The sequence below is a fragment of the Equus quagga genome, chromosome 12, assembly GCF_021613505.1.
Source record: "Equus quagga isolate Etosha38 chromosome 12, UCLA_HA_Equagga_1.0, whole genome shotgun sequence".
Taxonomy (NCBI): domain Eukaryota; kingdom Metazoa; phylum Chordata; class Mammalia; order Perissodactyla; family Equidae; genus Equus; species Equus quagga.
In genome coordinates this window covers 35346218-35364885 of record NC_060278.1, presented here as the reverse complement: position 1 = coordinate 35364885, position 18668 = coordinate 35346218, and the positions used below count along the sequence as shown (strand labels likewise).

The following is an 18668-nucleotide window of genomic DNA, read 5'->3' as shown; positions in this document are numbered from 1 at the left end:
TTTCTCCCCTCCCTACCCACCTGGACTCCAGATTAACCATCTGAGCTCATATCTCACCAGCATTCGTCTTTGCCTTACATCCCTATCTGTCCACTGCATCAATCAGCAAAATCCCTACCCTTCCACTCAGCAGAGACCTTGGCCCGGCCTCCCAATCCTTTTACACACCTTTGATATCCTCCCTGTCCCGTTCCCTAGTGACTATTCCAAACGTCAACTCCTTTCACTCTCCATGGATATCCTGTCCTCCTACAAGACCAAAAAACCCTGAGACCTCAGGAGTCATTCCCTAACACCCCAGATCTTGCAGATTTTCTATATCCACACCCATCCTTAAGTCTTTTCTTTTTGTTTCAGAAATGGAGGTATCAAACCCTCCATGGGTGACATTCCACTTAACTCCTTCTTCTGCAGGATCTTGCTGTTTCAGTTTCTCCCACTCTCTCACTTTCAACCTATAATGCTCAAGTCCCTTGTGATCTGAGTAATGCTTTCCTTGAGCTACAACCTCCTTTGATCTATCACACTACACTTCTTCTGGAAAGAGTAGTGTGCATTCACTATCTTTACTATCTTGCATTATTCATTCCCTCTATAACCCTCTCTAATATAGTCTCTCCCCCTTTTGCTCTATAAAAAGGGCTCTCACATTGCCAATGATGTCTACATCATCAAACCAGTGGAAACAATGTATCAGACAGTCTCGGGGCATTCAGCATTACTGATTTCACCCACCCAGAAACTCTATTCTCTTAACTTTTGGGAAGCCAGAGTTTTCTCCTAGCATCTTACTGTCTGTTCTTCTTCCTTGTGATTCCTCTTTTTGTGCCTGCTCTTAAATGGTGGTGTTCTCTAGAGTTCTGTCCTTAGTCAACTTTAATTTTCACTTTCTACGCAATCCTTGGGTGCTGTTCCTCTTCAATGTACTAATACCTATCAGCTGATGAAACCCAAGCTATTGTGACTTTTGGACTTACATATACCTGCTCACCATCTCCACTTGGACATCTCATACCCCTAAACTCATATGTTCAAACCGAACTTCACTTCCTCCACCTCTTAATCTGTGCCTTTTATAGCATTTTCATTTTTTCTTGATGCCACCATGATCCATCAAATCACCCTCGGCAGAAATCCAGCAATCCCACATGACTCCTTCCTTTCCCTCAACTCCCACAGTCATCAGTCACCAAATTCGCCCATATTGCCTTACAAATACCTGTTAAATCTGTCTTATCTTCTGTACCTCTCTCCCCTTAAGCTCTTATCTTCAACTAGCCTCTTGCCTCAATACTCTTCCAGAGCATTCTTATGAAGATGATATCCAACCATCTCAATAGCTTTCACGCTTCTCCATCCTCTACCACAGCACTTCCATAACCTGTGAACTTCTCCACCTTGGCCCCTTTGCTGCTTTGCACTTAGGTTCCTGTAACTCTCCACTTCTTGCTGCTCCCTGGATACCCTATGCTGGGACTTGGCACGTGTTCAGTGCCTGAAATACTCTCCCCACTCTTCCCCTTACTTCTCTACCACAACCTGCATAACGGCCACCCCCCCTTTTTTGGGAAAAGAGCAAGTTTTTTATTTGTAAATTTTCTTACAGTTTTATGGAGGTGTATTTGACCCCATACTTTTTTAAGGATCAGATGATACCATCTCTAGGGAATTTTCCTGACCTTCTCCCAGCACCCCCTTTCCCAGCTGGGTTAGGTACACTTTACATACCTCAGTCATTGTATTTATTGCATTTTAATTATGTTTACGAGTGTGTCTTTCCAAGACACTAAGCTTGTTGATTTTTTATCTATCCAACATTCTCTTTCTGATTGTCTTATAGTTTGAGCAAAGCTACATAGATGACTCAGAGGAAGCTTTAGAGCAGAAGTCTGAATATGTATTATTTTAGTAAATACTCTGATTGAGGCACTGTATTAGGTGCTGGGAATTTAAAGATGCATATAAGACTAGGTCCTTGTTCTCGTGTCTACTAAGGAAGAAAACAAATAGATTCCCATGGAGGGTGATAAGTTCCATGATACAGATTCAGGAGAGGTGTATGGGAGCAGAAGAGAGTTCTCAGAGCATCTTAAGATAGGATTGTGGGGAGAGAAAAATTGGGAAAGGCTTCACGAAGAAGGTGTCACGCATGCTGAGTTTGAAGAACTGGTAAGAGTTAGCCAGGCCAAGCAATCAAGTGAGAGTGAAGTGATAAATAGCCATATTAAAGAAATGGCATTTACAAAGGTATAAAGTGAAATGGAAGATGGTGAGTCCTAGAAAGTATAGGTGATTCAATATGATGGGAACACAGAGAGGAAGAGTTGGAAAAGCTGAGTCTGGACTGGCCAAACATGAAAAGACCTGCATACCATGCTAAAGAGTTGGAATTTTAACCTGAAAGCTACAGGAAGCCATTGAATGCTTTAGACAGGAGAGTGATAAAATATGTGTTTTGGACAGATCACTCTAGCAGCTTGGTGGAAAACAGACTGGGGAAAGGAAAGTTGAAAAGAGGGAGACCGTTGGGAAGACACGGTATTAATGTAGAAAAGAAATGAGAACTTGAACTTAATCAGTGGAAGGAAGGATGGAGAAAGAACAGATTGGTGTATAATTTACAAGAGTTGGTGACCTACTGGATGAGAGGAATAAAGGAAAGAGAGGAACCTAAGTTTCATTTTTTCATTCTCAACAATATTTATTGCATGACTATTACAGACCAAAAACTGTTCCAAGAAGTGATATAATGGTCTACAAAAAAGACTAAGTCTCTTCTCTCCTGGAGTGCATGTTCTAGTGGGAGAAACATAGTAAACAAATAAATAAATAATACAAATTTAGGTGAGCATGTTATGGAAATGAAGAAGCGTGACAGGACAGAGAGTGATGGGAGGCGGTATTTTTGATGGGATGGTCAGGAGGGACGGCTCTGGGGAGATATCATTTGATCGCAGGTCTGTTGAAGTGAAGAGCAAATCATGCAGAGATCTTGAGGAAAGCGTTGGAGCAGCAGGTGACTGCCAGGCTTCTGGTTGGAGGACTGTTTGCATGGCTGTGCTATGTACTAAGACAGAGAGAATTTAAGTGGAGGAGTAAGTTTGCAAGGGAGCAAATGAGTTCTAATGTCACTTCTGCCACTTATTTATTGGCCAGGTGGTCTTGGGCATGTTGCTTAACTTATTTGAACTTCAACAACCTCATTTATGAATGAGAATAATACTAACTTTCTACCTCACAGGATTTTTGTACTGCTCAAATAAACTGAGATGGATGGAGGTGCTTTGAAAACTGCAAAAGACTAACAGTTGAAAGTATTATTATTTGCTTATAGATGTTTAAGCTTTTTCATGAAGAATGGGTTTATAAAGAACACTTTGATTTTCACGTGCTGTCTAAATCTATGATAATAAATACTCCAACAGTGGAGGAAAGGAAAGGCGCTAATCTTTTCCTTTGAGAATAAGTTAGAATGGGGCCAGTATTCCCTTTTTCCAAGCGTCAGGATCTGTGAATCAAGTGGGGAATTCTGGTGTTAGGTTTTAATGAGATAGTGATCTTTTCGATCTCACTCAGATTGGATACCTCCTCTGTCGTCAGGGAAAATATGCCCTTCAATTAGCACGATTCTAGGCAAATCTAAGTCCTTCTTGTGCGTGTGGAGTAAGCTCAAGAAGAGAATTGAGTTAGTCACACTCTCATACTCTCCATCTCTTATTTTAGTCCTTTTTATCCTCATGTCCCATTCCATTTTCACACACGTGCACAAGCGTGTGTGGACATAGACAAACAGAGGCAACCATTCTACTGGGCTTAATATATCTTTTTGTTTATGTGTTTCCTCAAAATGTATGTTCGCATGTATTTTTTATTCATGTAATGGTATTGTAGGGAATTTAAATTCCTACTCTCTACAGTGTTTCACAGACTCAGTACTTAGTAGTCATAAACACTTAGATTATCTAGAAAGTTTTCTTTTGCATACTAGCCAGAACTTTCTGGTCTTTGCTCTGAAAAGCATCTATTTTGCAATGCTAGGAGTTTGTCTTTGAGCCCAATTCTGGGCTTCCTCATATTTACCATATCTCCTGGAATGTGGCTGATGATACATTCAGCCCAAGGGAGTCAGGAAACTCGGATAAAAATTCTCAGACAGCCTCAGCAAATGGTGAACATTGATCTATTCAGTCAGATTCTGGATGAGCTTTTCAATTACTTCCTTGGGCCACTCGACTTCTAAATCTAGAAGCCAAGAGATTTCTCAAGTGATGCAGTGTAATCATGCTTTCCTGAACTGCCAGTGTCATTGGAGAGTCATCTCCACAGACGGAGAGTTGGGTCCACTCCCTCCCTAGAGCCAACATAGTCCTATTTCTGCAATTTCCTATAATTAGTCTTAAGCTGAGCCAGATGAAACTGCATTTATACTAATACATAATTGGCCAGCTGTTACAATGGGAGCCAGCACAGCTCCCAAAAAGGCAGGAAAAAATTCCTCTCAAAAAAATTCCCATTTCAAAAATGATCACCATTCTGGTTATAATTCTGGATGGCAATTTGACAAATGGAGCTTTGTACTGGCAAGAGAATGAACATCTGCAATTAATGATGCTGTGAAAGCACAGCGGCCTGTTGCACGATGCAAGCTGAACCTTTAACCCTTCGATAACTTGACAATTTCCAAGAGATGAGCAACTAACTGTTCGGCATTACCTTTATTAGTTGCCCAACTTGGAGGCACATGATTATATTGGAAAGTGGGTGGTGCTCCTCAGTAGGGTTGCTGTTGAGCCAGACGGAACTGGTTTCTGTCCTAGCACTCACTGGTTTGGTGACCATGGAACACATTACTTTTAGCTCTTCTTTGCCTCAGTTTTCCCATCTTTCAATGGGAATGAATATACCCAACCTTCTAGTCATAAAAATTACCTAAGTCTACTCATACACAGTGTCTGGCTTAATGCCTTGTACATAGTTAGAAATCAATAAATGTTATTCCTCCTTTTGTTTCCTTAATGAAGACACTGAAAAGTATCAAAAAAAAAGAATCTGAATGCTGAGGAGAGCAGGTGGAGCTATTATAGACTTGTACTGTTTGGGCTTCATGGTCTTGCATCCAGAACAGTGGTCAGAAAGTACTGAGGGCCAATCCCGAGGGCCACCTGTGTCTTCACATCTGCAAACTAAGAATGGTTCTTACATTTTTAAATGGTTGAAAAAGTTAGGAGAAGAAGAATATTTCGTGACCCATGAAAATAATATGAAATTCACATTTCCTTGGTCATAGTGTTGTGTAGGGGCCGGCCCTGTGGCCGAGTGGTTAAGTTTGCGCGCTCCACTTTGGCAGCCCAAGGTTTTACCAATTCGAATCCTGGGCATGGACATGGCATCGCTCGTCAGGCCATGCTGAGGCGGCATCCCACATGCCACAACTGGAAGGACCCACAACTAAAATGTATACAACTATGTACTGGGGGGCTTTGTGGAGAAAAAGGAAAAATAAAATCTTAAAAAAAAAATTAAAGTTGTATAGGAACACGGTTGTGCTTACTTGTGGATGTATTATTTATGGTTGTTTCTGTGCTACAAGGGCAGAGCTGAGTAGTTGTGATAACAGAAACTATTTGGCAAAGTCTAAAATATTTATCATTTGCTTCTTTAAAGGAAAGGTTTGCCAAGTCCTGATATAGAGTTTTCTATTGTACCCTCTCTTGTCCCTTGGTAATGGGCACAATGTGGATCAATGACAGGTGATAATTCAAAGTGAGGACCACTTTAAAAAATAGCTTTACCTAGGGCACTCTGAAATTTCTTACTTCACATCATCAGGGAGAAAATAAAAATGCCTTCTTCTTGGTCCCCTGCCCTCACTCCCAACAACTATCCCCACTGCCAGGGCAGAAAAGAGAGAAGGACACACTGTTTGCTCAATGGATCTTCTTTAGCAATCACATGATCCCCTTGGAATGCCTTCCTGTCTGGGCATCACCTTACATTCAGTAAAAACCCAATCATGTGACACGTGCCCCCAGGAGTCACCCTTTACCTTCTATCTGATCACCCCGCTTCCCGCCCCAGGTCAAAGCTGGAGAACTTTTCTAACAACAGCAGGACAACTGAGCTGACTACGCTCTCATTCGGGCAGTCTTTTGACAGTTCAATGGGTTTTTTTTTTTCCATTTTGAAGAAATTGTTAGAAAATGTTTCCCTTCCCGAAGTGCTATTATCTCAAGAGTACCGGGGAAAAATTCAGAGGGAACATCCCAGAATCCATACATTTCTATCCTACGTGACTCTGGAAAGTGGTATCATCAGCCAGCTTTTTGTCCCTTAAGGGTTTCAAACAAATATTTATTGGGAGCCTTCTATGTTCAAAGTCCCATGGTATCAACACTTGATTTTGTTACAAAATGGACAATGAGAGTGTGAGTCTGGTGCCATCCTGCTGTGGGTGGCATTTACAGGGGGCTCACTGAGGCACCCTGGGCAAGAGGAGGTCCCCCCTCACCCCTTCCACCCCATCCCTGAGGAGGGAGCAGAGTGCGGAGGACCTGGGCTCGAGTTCAAGCCCCAAACCAGATATCTCACCACACGGCAGGGTACATGTGAACACTCTTCACTCTTCAGATGTAAAAAGCTGTAGAAATGCTAGCTGAGCTCACTACAACAGGTTTCTCACAAAGTGTTTGTCTTTTGAACACTCTTGTGTGTTCTCTTTAGAGTAAGATACACCTAAAGTAACAATGAAAAAGCAATCTGTTTGAGAATATGCAGCTGAATATGTATATGAAATATCTGTGAAAAGCAGTTCATCTTTCAAGCTTTTTCCAGGTTGGCATCAATTATATGAGCCTTCCTAACTGAAACAGGTTTTATTTAAAGGCACATTTATTCATTTGTAATACATTTGATTATGTGGGTCATGAAAATAAAGACCGTATTTCTATCCAACAGGAGAAAGAAACTTTCTCACTGGAAATTATGAGCCCTGTTGAGCTCCACCTGCCTGAGGTCAGGGCCGCGGAAGTCTGCCCTTCCCACTCCCCCTCTTGTGGGGGCTCCTGTGAAAAAGAATCAAAAAGAGCTCTCATAGTCTTTCTTGAAAGTGTATCAGGAGCCAGCCCATATCCTGTGAGGTCTCCAAAGCGGGGTGCATATACTCTAGGGGGGAATATAAGATGATCCATCAGAATGTGGGTAGAAAATTCTAGAAATTCTATTTCTTTTAAATATTAATCTCATTTTATTGTTTGTTTTATAATATACGTACTATATTAATTGAGTAATATATGTATATAATTTACAAGTAAATTTTGTAGAAGTATACATGAGAAAAAATTTGGGGAAAAATTTAGTATACACCTCTGAGCACCATCTTTGGAGATTCTGATCTATTAAGTTAGAGGGAAGGACCAGGAACTTATTTTTTAACAACTAAAGTAATTCTGATGCTACAACCAGATTTAGGAACCACTGCTCTAAGGCCTTGAGAATTTCTGACCTAAGTAAAGAAGTTCATAAAGTTGACTTGTAAGTTAAGAGTTGATGAAGTTGGATGTGGGGGTCTAGGCAATGCTATTTACCTTAGGCTTAAGGAAGAATAAAGTAACTTTATTGGAAAAAGCTACATATGGCTCCTGGTTTCCAGTAAGGGACTCTTATGTAAATACCTGAATTTAGTTGAGCAAATGTTTTCTTCACAATTTTTCTGACATTAAACAAAGATGCTTAAGCCAAATCATAAATCTGTATCCTTCCAAAGACGGCAGTTCAGACTTCATCTCCATGCTCTCTCGTTGGCTTTGTGACTGTGCTTTGAGGACTCCACAGCTTGTGTTTAATTCACGTCCATTGCTTTTATACCCTAAATCCAGAAGTAAGGTAGCTGTCGTGAAAATCCATTCATGCCTGAAGTCCAGGGTGATGCTTCCGGGTATTTCCCTTAGAGTCAATATCGCAAAGATAACCCCCCAAAATAAGCTACGTAATAGTTAGGTTTTATGAGGCCCAGTTTTTGTAAAGAGCCGCATTTAAAGAAGCGTAGTCCACTGGGCCAAAAAATTAAAAGGAGCTGCAGTATCTCTCAAAATTACAAGTACACATCCCCTAGACTTGCAAGGCCATTGCTAGGAACTTGTCTTACAGAAATACATGCGTACGAAATGACACTTTCACAAGAAATACTGTTCATTGCAGCGCTATTTGTAATCACAAAAGATCTGAGACAAGCTTGACTCCCTCAGAAATTAGATAAATGATAGTTTAATCATACAGGGGAGTACTCTGTGGCAATAAAAAAAGAATAAGAAAGTTTTTATGTACTGATTTGGAAAGATCTTAAAGATATATTATTAAGCGAAAAAACAGAGAACAGAATAGTGTATGCTGATATGTATTTAGGGAAAAAAAAGAAAAAAAAAGGAACATACACATTTCAGACAAAGGTCAGGTGCTGTCTTTCCCACCCGCTCCGTCTTCAGTGCCTCCTGGTGGTCCCTCCTCACAATGACCCTGTTTCCTCCTGTTATCTCATCTGGTCACATGCACTAACGGCTTGCAACTATTGCTGGTCTCTGAGGTCAGTATTATTACCATCTCATCGAATAAATGAGGAAACTGAGGCACAGTGGTGCAGCCAGGATTGAAGCTCACATATTCTCACTTAAGCTCAGCACAACACTACTCAGAAATATTAAATGATGCTCAAAACATACATACTAAAATTGTGTGATAGATGCTATATACTTTAAGGGAAAATAACACGGTACTAGGAGAGAATAGCATGAAAGGCATTATTTAGTTGGTGGGGGCAGAGGGTGGAGTCCAGGAAACACCTTTCTGAGAAAGCAACATTGCAGCTGACACCCACAGAAGGACGGTTGTTAGCATGGCTAGCATCTGGGCGAAGAATATCTTCCGCCTCTGCAGAAGGCCTTGAGGAGGGAAAGAGCTCAGTGTGTCCAGAAAGGAGGCAGGCGAGGGCAGCGTGGCCGGATCATAGCGTGTGGGGAAGAAGAGGGCATGGGGTGAGCCTGGAAAGGTGACAGGGACCACCCAGGGCCAGGGGCCCCAGGTGCAAGAGTGTGGCTTTTAAGAGCATTGGGGAGCCACTGGAGAGAAGCCATGTGATACAGTTCATGTTTTACAAAGACCCTTTTGGCTGAAACGTGACAACAGGATTTGGATGGGATTGGGGAAAAAGGAATGGGCCATGGTGGAAGCTGAGGAATGAGCAGTTTATTTCAGGAGTTCTGGTCAGAGGAGATGGGATTGAACCATGATGCTGCAGTGGGATGGGAAGAAGTGGTCAGATTCCAGGTATATTTCAGAGGTAAAATCAGTGGGACTTGACAGCAGGTTGGAGGTGGGTGGTGAGAGAGGAGGAAGTGTCCAAATGTGTCCCTGGCATTATGTGCTACCAAACGGGCTCAGTCAGCTGCCGAATGTGCTTTCTGGATTAAGACCTGCCATACCTCCACCATCCTTACCACCAGCGCAGCCCAGCCCCAGCGTGGAGGCTGTGTTTCTTCTTAGACAGAAATGATATGAAGTGCTGGGCTAATATCACTGCATTATGGAGCAAGCAGACTCTCTGGGTCAGTAAATATTATTTCTAATATTTTCTGTGGGTAAATGGATTTACTACCGACTTAGAAATGAGCCTATTGACTATAATCTATTTATAAATTGGAATTAGCTTTTTTTTTTTTTTAAAGATTGGCACCTGAGCTAACAACCTATTGCCAATCTTCTTTTTTTTCTGCTTTTTCTCCCCAAATCCCCCCAGTACATAGCTGTATATTTTGGGTCCTTCCTGTTGTGGCATGTGGGATGCCGCCTCAGCATGGCCTGACAAGCGGTGCCATGTCTGTGCCCAGGATCCAAAGCGGTGAAACCGTGGGCCGCCAAAGCAGAGCACGCAAACTTAACCACTCTGCCAAGGGGCCAGCCCCTTGCAATTTGTTTTATAAAGAAAATTATACAAGGTTGACATCTAATTTGTGTTTCCCAGGCCTGTCAGAGAGTTTGCCATGCCAAGAGGAGCCAACACTTTTTGTTACTGTATAAAAGCAAATGTGATTGTCACTGGAGGTAAGAGGACAGTTCATGTTGCACAGAGATTTTCTACTTTGCAAACAGTGCTCTCTTTAATTAACATGGTTATCAAATTTTCATAAAGTTATAGAATTTTACTGCTGGGAAAACCTTTTAGAAAATTTTAAACTTTGTGTAAAGTCAGATCTCAGTCTTTTTCTTTGTGACTTTGGATTTGATGTCACTCAGCCTGAAAATATGTGAAACAAATTTTATTATACTATTTTCTCCTTCTTTTGTTTATATTTTGCTTTTAGTTCTCTAACTTATCTAGAACTTACTTCAGTGTGTGACAGCATGAGTTCCTAGCCCGGGGCCCAAGTGTGGGCTTGAAAGGAGCCTTGGAGCCCCCAAGGTAGAATGACACATGTGTGTCTGTGTGCATTTTCTGGAGAGAAAGTCAAAATGTTACCAAATATTCAAAGGGTTCATGACCAAAAAGGTCAGGAGCCAGCGTTCTAGAGTTAACAGACAAGAGGGCCAAGGATAGAGCCTTGAAACATACCAACAGTTAAGAGGTAATCGGAGTGGGGGACAAAAACAAGGCCTTCTGCTGAGATGGAGGAGAAGCTGACCATCTCAGAAGCCTGAGGGGGAGGTAGAAGACGGAAATAATCTCTGAGCCTCGGGCTCCTGATCTATGATCTTGGGCTTCCGTCCCAGTGTGATGGCTTTGAGCCTGGGCTCTGGAGTCAGACAGTCCAGGTGCAAATCCTGGCTCTCTTACTAGCAAGCTGTGTGGCCTTGGGCAGGTCATTTCACTCCTCTAAGCTTCAATCTCATCTGTAAAGTGGAGCTGATAATAGTACCTACTCACAAGGCTATTATCAGAATTAAACAAATCCAAAAAAAGTACTGGGCACAGAGTCTTGCACTTAATAAATCAATACAAACTCAATACAAACTAGCTAAGAATAATGCTAACAGAAACAAAAACACCTACTTCATATGCTGATATGTAAGGTTAATTGAGATAATGTATGCCTGGCACACAATAAGTTCTCAATAAATGTTAATTCGATCCATTTACAACACATTGAAATTAAGTACAAAGATAGCTGCATCTCACTTCATGACTGGGTAATCTCCCCTGAGGGTATAAAATTAATTCTTTTTCAAGTACACTTGCATTTGAGGTTTATATTTAAACCTGTGCTCAGCTTTGGGCCTTCCATAACACTCAGTTAAAATTAGCCTATGATTCAAATATTACTTTAAAAAATTGTATAGTAGTCTCCTAGAAAGCAAAACAATGAAGACAATGCACTAGAAGTTAGAAGAGTTGAGTTTAGTCATAAGCTGGCCGCTAACCAAGTATGTGATTTCCAACTATCACTTAATCTCTCCTTGTCGCTCATTTTCTTTATCTGATAAAATGAGGAAGTTGGACTACGTAAATTCCAAGATCCCTTTGACCTTAAAATACTCTGATTCCATTGATTAAAGAAATTCCTGTTCATAGGGAGATAAACTAAAATGTCTTTTGGAGAATTTGGAACTCAGTTTACCAATTAGACGTTATTTAATACATAGTCACAGCTTTGTATATTCAGAAAAGCAAAGCATTAATTGGTCACGAACTTCTAAATTTCAACTAAGGTCATGAAGAAAGGAAAAGAAGGCATATGGATAAGAAGTCTGCAAAGTAGTATGTGGGAGTAGTGGCTTGGACTGGGAGCAAGTTTCCAGAAGCTTGGTAGTGATGATTCTAAGAACAAACAGGAATCCAAGCCTGTAAGCTGTACTAATTAAGGTTATCATTCCAAGAGCTCCGTACTGAGGTCTACACACATAGGGAAACAAATACTAAATTTAGATGTTTTCAAAAAAAGAAATGGAATGTTTGTATCAGAATTTCTTGATCGCCATTGCCCCTTCTTGAGTTGATGACAGTCTTGGATTATTACTTGCAATGGAAATGGGCATGTTTCCTCGTCTAAACCACACATCAAAAGGTGGTGGTGGGCACTTCAAGAAATGAGGGAAGGAAAGTGCAGTAGTGGGGCACAAGGAAGCTGCAAAATTCCCTGGGAATCAAATTGCAATGGATGCTGCACCGACCACTGTGTATCTTCAGTTAGGTAAAAAGAATAGCCTTCTAGCCTACTTCAACTCAAACTCTGCACATGAAATCCTTTGAAAAAGCAATACTTAAATATGTGACTAAAATGAGATTTGACTTCTAAAATCTGATTTTTCTAAAAATATACACTGTCATATTAATCTGATTGCCCTCCTTTGGACAGCCCTTTGTTCTCACACAAAAGAATACAAAACATAAGAATTGACCAACTTTCATATACTTTGTAATCTTAAGTATTTTAATCATTTCTAGAAAACAAAATCTGTTTGGTAAAGTTCTGGGAGTGAAACTACTTAGTGTTTATGGATGAAGGCATTTGACTCTCGTTAACCTCAGTGCTCGTTAGCAGTATGACTGACAAGCAACTAACACTTTTCACCATACATAACTAACTGAATTGTCACAGCTATGGAGCCTCTATTAGCAGAAAATGCAATTCCTCAATAACTGAAAACACGTTTTTCTCAGGAGAATACTTTTGTTGATTAGTAACTCAGCCAAGCACAGTGCTAAATGTACTGCATGTACCAGCTGATGACTCAAAATACACCATCAGCTTTGCGAGGCATAGTTGAATGTGTTAAATGTGCGGGCACATTTGATGAGCTTGAAAAATCAGAAGCTCTTGGAGAAAAAAAAAAAACCAAACTAGGACAAGGTATTTACAAAAAAAATTGAAAATTTCCTGAGCATTATTTTGGCGACTAACAAGAATTTTTTTACCCAATAGTTGTCTCTATTGGCCATTTTAAGACTTAAACTCCTAGTTTAGAAGGTCTAGTGTATAACAATAATTATCTGCCATCCAAGTCATCTCGGGGCTCTGCGTGCATTTATTCATATTTTATTCAACCGATATTTATTGAACAACCTCTATGGACCGGGCATTATGAACCTCATAATAATCAGGTTGTATTCTAACCTTCAAGAATTCAAAATCTAATGGTACAAATAAGACATGTTTATAGATAGCTATAATACAAAATGGAGCATCAGTCAACAAGTGAATAAGAATAATAATACAGATGAAATACTGTAGGTATTTAGAGCTTAGAATCATGTCCCTTTTTGCTCATTCTGGCTCCAAAAAAGCCACCACACAGACTATGTAAGGATTCCATTACTATCAACGAAAAGCAAGCAGAGCCAGAGGACCCTGGTGATAGACAACAGGGAACCTGTGGAAGGTTGGGTTTCCTTCACCATGCACAAGGGACAAAGCTCTTCGTTTAAGAGGCCTGGACAGTTCTCAGGGGGCAATCTTCCACTGCATCCTTCTTCATTGACACAAGTCATAGATTTTCTTCTGGGGAGAGCCTGGCCTCATCCTCCAGGAGTGATAATGGCCATTTCAGGTGATACCCTGGCCAACATTGTCTAGGACTATCTGTGGGCCTGAGGCTCAGGGTGCTGAACCCACCTGAGTAATGTGATACTTCTTGGCCACTGCCAGTGAAAAGCGAATGCAGGCAAGATAGGGCATTATTGAAATTATTCAGTTTGAAACATGTAACTGATCATCTGGGGTTTTTCTCATTACCTTTGAAAGTTCCAGATTGCCCTCTGCTCACTGTAGTACTCTCTCCCTCCAGAGCACACAGCCATAAAACTTTAGAGTTGGAAGGAATCATGCAGATCAAAATCGTACAGATAAGGAAATTGAGGCCCCAGAAAAGAGAATGATTTGCCACAACCCATGCAACACATTAGCTGGGGGAACCGAGCACGAGTCAGTCCTCTTTGCTCCCAGCCCCCGTCCTCCTGGGCCACAGTATCTGGTTCACTACAGGTGCACCCTCCCTTGCTTTCCTCGATGAACTGAGCCAGCTCATCTCGTCAAGAGTGACGCACTTGACCAAGTGACTCACACACTGGGATAAGAGCTTGCTGAAAGAAAGAAAATCCTATCTTTTATGTGTGACTTTATTGAAAATCCTAGATTAACAAAAAAAAAAGGAAAGAAAATAAGTGGAAAATAACACAGAAACAAGGAATTAACCCCCTGTGAACCATCATATATTATAGTATCAAGTCCTATCTTCAGATTTCATATTCTTTCTATGAATACTTATGTTCCCTCTATATCTTTCATGCTTGCTTATTGCTCTATTATATTATAAACTCTCAGTAGCAGGGACCACGTTTCATACATCTGTGTATCAATTCCTCTCTCTCTTCCTGAAAAATTTTGTACAATCCATTGTCCATGGCAGGGACTTAGAAGAAGAAGAATAGTAGTAGTAATAACAGTCAGCTCCAGTCCAGGAACTGTTCGGATTAGACATGGATGGTCCCATTTAATCTCCATGATAAAGCTATGATGTAAGTTCCGTTTATTCCCATTGTATAGATAAGGAAACTTAGATACAGAGAGGCGAAATGACTTACTCAAAGTCATAAAGCTGGTAAGTGATAGAGCCAGGTTTCAAATTAAGGCAGACTTTCTCAAAATATGTATTCTTAACCCCTTCATGGGTGACTCTACTAGCCACCTCATTTACCTAGCAAATACGTATTAAGCACTTACTATTTGTCAAACACTGCTCTAAATGAGAGATGTAAGGCTCACCAGACAATGGGTGAACAGATGTGTAAAGAGACAATTTTAATTGAATAAGATTCATACTATAAAAGAAATCTGAAGAAAACACCCCAAGAACATGGAAGAAGTCTTAACTCCTTCTGAGGCTGGGCAAGGTGATCAGGGAAGGCATTAGGGAGGAAATGTTGGAATTAAGTCTAAAAGAGTATAAGGTTTGGTCTTCTGAAAAAGTGGATTCTGGGCAGGGTCAATACTAGAATTTCTTTGTATCCTCAACATCTAGAAAAATGCCAAGTGTACAGTAATTTCTCAAGAAATTTTCCCTCTTATTCTTAATTAGGGTAACATGAAAGTTTTAAATTTGAGAAAATATCCCACTTACCCATTGACAATAGTCCTTAAAATATCTTGATTACTGTCTTGGTCAGCTCAGACTATACTAACAAAATACCCTAGGCTCGGGGGCTTAAACAACAGAAATTAATTTTCTCATAGTTCTAGAGGTTAGAAGTCCAAGATCAAGGTACCAGTATGGTCGATTTCTAATGAAGACAATCTTCCCAGCTTGTAGATGGCCATCTTCTCACTATATCCTCACAGGGCAGGTAGAGAGCAAGAGAGACCATGCTCTTTGATGTCTCTTCTCATTAGGGCACTACTCTCATCATTAGGGCCCCGCTCTTATGACCTCATCTAAATCTAATGACCTTTCAAAGGCCCCGTCTCCAAACACCATCACATTAGAGGTTAGGGCCTCAACGTATGAATTTACGGGAGATACAATTCAATCCACAGCAGTTGCCTGAAAATTGAACTAAGAGTCAGCTGTACCCTGAGTTTTTTCAGCCCACCTCTAAAAACGCTTCAGGATGTGAGAACCTCTAGAATAAAACAGCTGGCCTTATCAAAGGAGTCAGAGGAACATTCAACAAAGATCCACATTTTCCCAGTCTTTTGTCACTTAGTTAAACCTCTGAGCTAGAAGCCATAGTCCCAACACTGAAGTTATTGAAGCCATTCAATAAATACTTGTTGAACTCCTACTATAAACGTATACCATTTTTATGGTTTCACACTAGAGATGCCATAATAAACAAGAAAAATCCTGCCTTCAAGGTACTTGGAGTCTACTGGATGGCTCAGTCAAATAAATAATCAATTATAAAAGATGACAGGGGGAGAGGGCACATAGGCAGGGGCACTAAGTTTTGAAGAATGTGAAGACATCCTGGAATATTTTTGGAGGGAGAGCTATGCTAAGAGTTGAAGGATGGATTGAGATACTCAAAGGCGAGAAAGAAAAAGGTAGAGAAAATGCTATGTTTCTTTTTCATGGGGCCCAACAAAATAATCGTAGAATTATGGAACCCTCTATATCTATCACATTTACCTGGCTTACAAATATCCAACCAGCAAATCATCTAATTCTTCTTACCCAACTGGTTCTTTCAGTTTGGATAAGTTTATTTACTAAAAAATCCCATATATATCAGCAAATTCATCCTGTGGGCGGCCACAGGCATGCTACCTGATTAATTAAAATGACCATTTTGAATTTTAGGTTTTTTATATAGAAATTGTGAATTATAACTTAGACTACATATAAATTATAACTTAGGTTATAATGCAATTATACAATTCTTTTTTTTCTAGTGCCGTAAAGATTCTTGGTAATAAGTAAGATACTTAACAATGCATCACAGTATTCCTAATTGTGACGTCATTTTCTGAAATGTGATCTGGACAAATAACATTTAAATAATTAAATTAAATTAAGTTAAATCGAATTGAATCATTTAATTAAAATTGTTAAATCTTTAAGAGTTAGTTTCTTTCTTTTATGATATAAGAGAGTTGAATGATATAACTTCTAGGGTGCCAACTTGAAATTCTTTGATTTTTTTTTTTAAAGATTTTATTTTTTTCCTTTTTCTCCCCAAAGCCCCCCGTACATAGTTGTATATTCTTTGTTGTGGGTCCCTCTAGTTGTGGCATGTGGGACGCCGCCTCAGCATGGTTTGATGAGCAGTGCCATGTCTGCACCCAGGATTCGAACTGACAAAACACTGGGCTGCCTGCAGCAGAGTGCGCGAACTTAACCACTCGACCATGGGGCCAGCCCCTAAATTCTTTGATATTTTTATGACTCAGCTTCCAGGATGACATTTAATTATTTGTGCAATAGAGAATCCAGTCTCTTAAAAATATCCTATATTTTGTAAACGATTATACATGGTTTAGATTACTTTTTTAAAGAGTACAATTAGGGGCCAGCACAGTGGCACAGCGGTTAAGTGTGCACGTTCTGCTTCAGTGGCCTGGGGTTCACTGGTTCAGATCGCGGGTGTGGACATGGCACGCTTAGCAAGCTACACTGTGGTAGGCATCCCACATATAAAGTAGAGGAAGATGAGCATGGATGTTAGCTCAGAGCTAGTCTTCCTCCAGACAACAGCGACAAAAAAAAAGAGGAGGATTGGCAGCAGATGTAAGCTCAGGGGTAGTCTTCCTTAAAAAAAAAAAATACAATTAGATTACAACTACACATTAGTTCAGGTAACACTAGCTGCTACAACAAATAAACCCCAAAATGTGTGACTCAAACACAATGGAAATGTATTTCTTCTCAGTCTTGTAAAATCTAAAATCAACCCTCATAGTTCACTAGCTAAAAGTCAGTAAGGTGACCACACCTAACTGCAAGGGAGTCTGGGAAATGTAGTCTAGCTGTGTACCCAGTAAGAGACAATATGGGTTTGGTGAACAGTTAGCCAGTCTTTATCATAAAACTGGATGTGTGCATGTACATAACAATAAATTTTTAATTAAATTTTAATTTTTAATATCATCTAAATTCTGATAGATCATGGGTAAAGAATATGGTCAAACGACTCACAGAGGAAGGAGATATGATAAGCAGATATACATGGGAGATAATACTCAACAGTATTAGCTATCATATAAATTAAAACAAAGTATCCTTTTATACCTATTAAAATGGCAAACACTTAAAATCATGATAATGTCCCTGTGCTGGCCAGAGTCTGATGAAACTGGTGTCATCATGTAGAGCTGATGGCCTTTGGATTTGGTACGACCATTTTGGAAAGCAACCTAATAATATGTTTTAAAATCATAACAATTTTGATACACCTTAATGCCGTGATCCCACTTTTGGGAATTTATCCTCAGTATGTAATCCAAAATACAATAATTATTTATTGTTGTGTTGCTGAATAAACTGCAAAACTAGAATATTCAGAACCATTTATCAATAGACAAATAGACAAAAACTAAAATGACAATTATGAAGGCATGGACCCGTGGTCTTCCATAAATGAAAAAGAAATAGTGGGTAGAAAAATGTACCTAGAAATATATCTAACATTTTTCTAAAGTTACATTAAATATATTTATTTAATCATATTTTATTTTATAATATCAAATATTCATATTTTATATTAATTATATTTAATTATATTTAATATAAAATTTATATTTTAAAAAGGGTACCAATTTCCATCTATAAGATGAATAAGTTCTGGGAAGCTAATGTACAGTGTGGTGACTATAGTTAATAATACTGTATTGTAAAGTTGCAAAGAGAGTAGATCTTAAAAGTTCTCATGACACACCAAAAAAAGTTAACTATGTGAGGTGATGGATGTGTTACCTAACCTTATTGTGGTAATCATTTTGCAATAGATACATAGATCAAATTATCACATGTACACCTTAAACTTACACAATATTATGTGTCAATTATATCTCAATAAAGCTAGAAAAAAAAAGGAAGTGACTTTCCCTTCAATCTACATATAACAAAATGATAAATCTATTCTACAAAATTTTAGTTTGAGCTGTCTTTATATGCATTCAGTATAGTATGCCATGATTTCTTTGTAAAAATGCATTTTAAAGCAGTGATTTTTGTATTTTGGCAACATT

At 39.6% G+C, this 18668-nt stretch overlaps 1 protein-coding gene across 1 annotated transcript in view; it reads left to right on the top strand.

The window, feature by feature from the left end:
* Nucleotides 1-18668, top strand: part of WDR64 (WD repeat domain 64) — a 114291-nt gene that overhangs the window by 27042 nt on the left and 68581 nt on the right. Inside the window, exon 9 of the mRNA XM_046680060.1 lies at nt 10013-10092. Coding sequence (XP_046536016.1) covers nt 10013-10092 — 80 coding nt within the window. The remainder of the gene's footprint in view (nt 1-10012; nt 10093-18668) is intronic.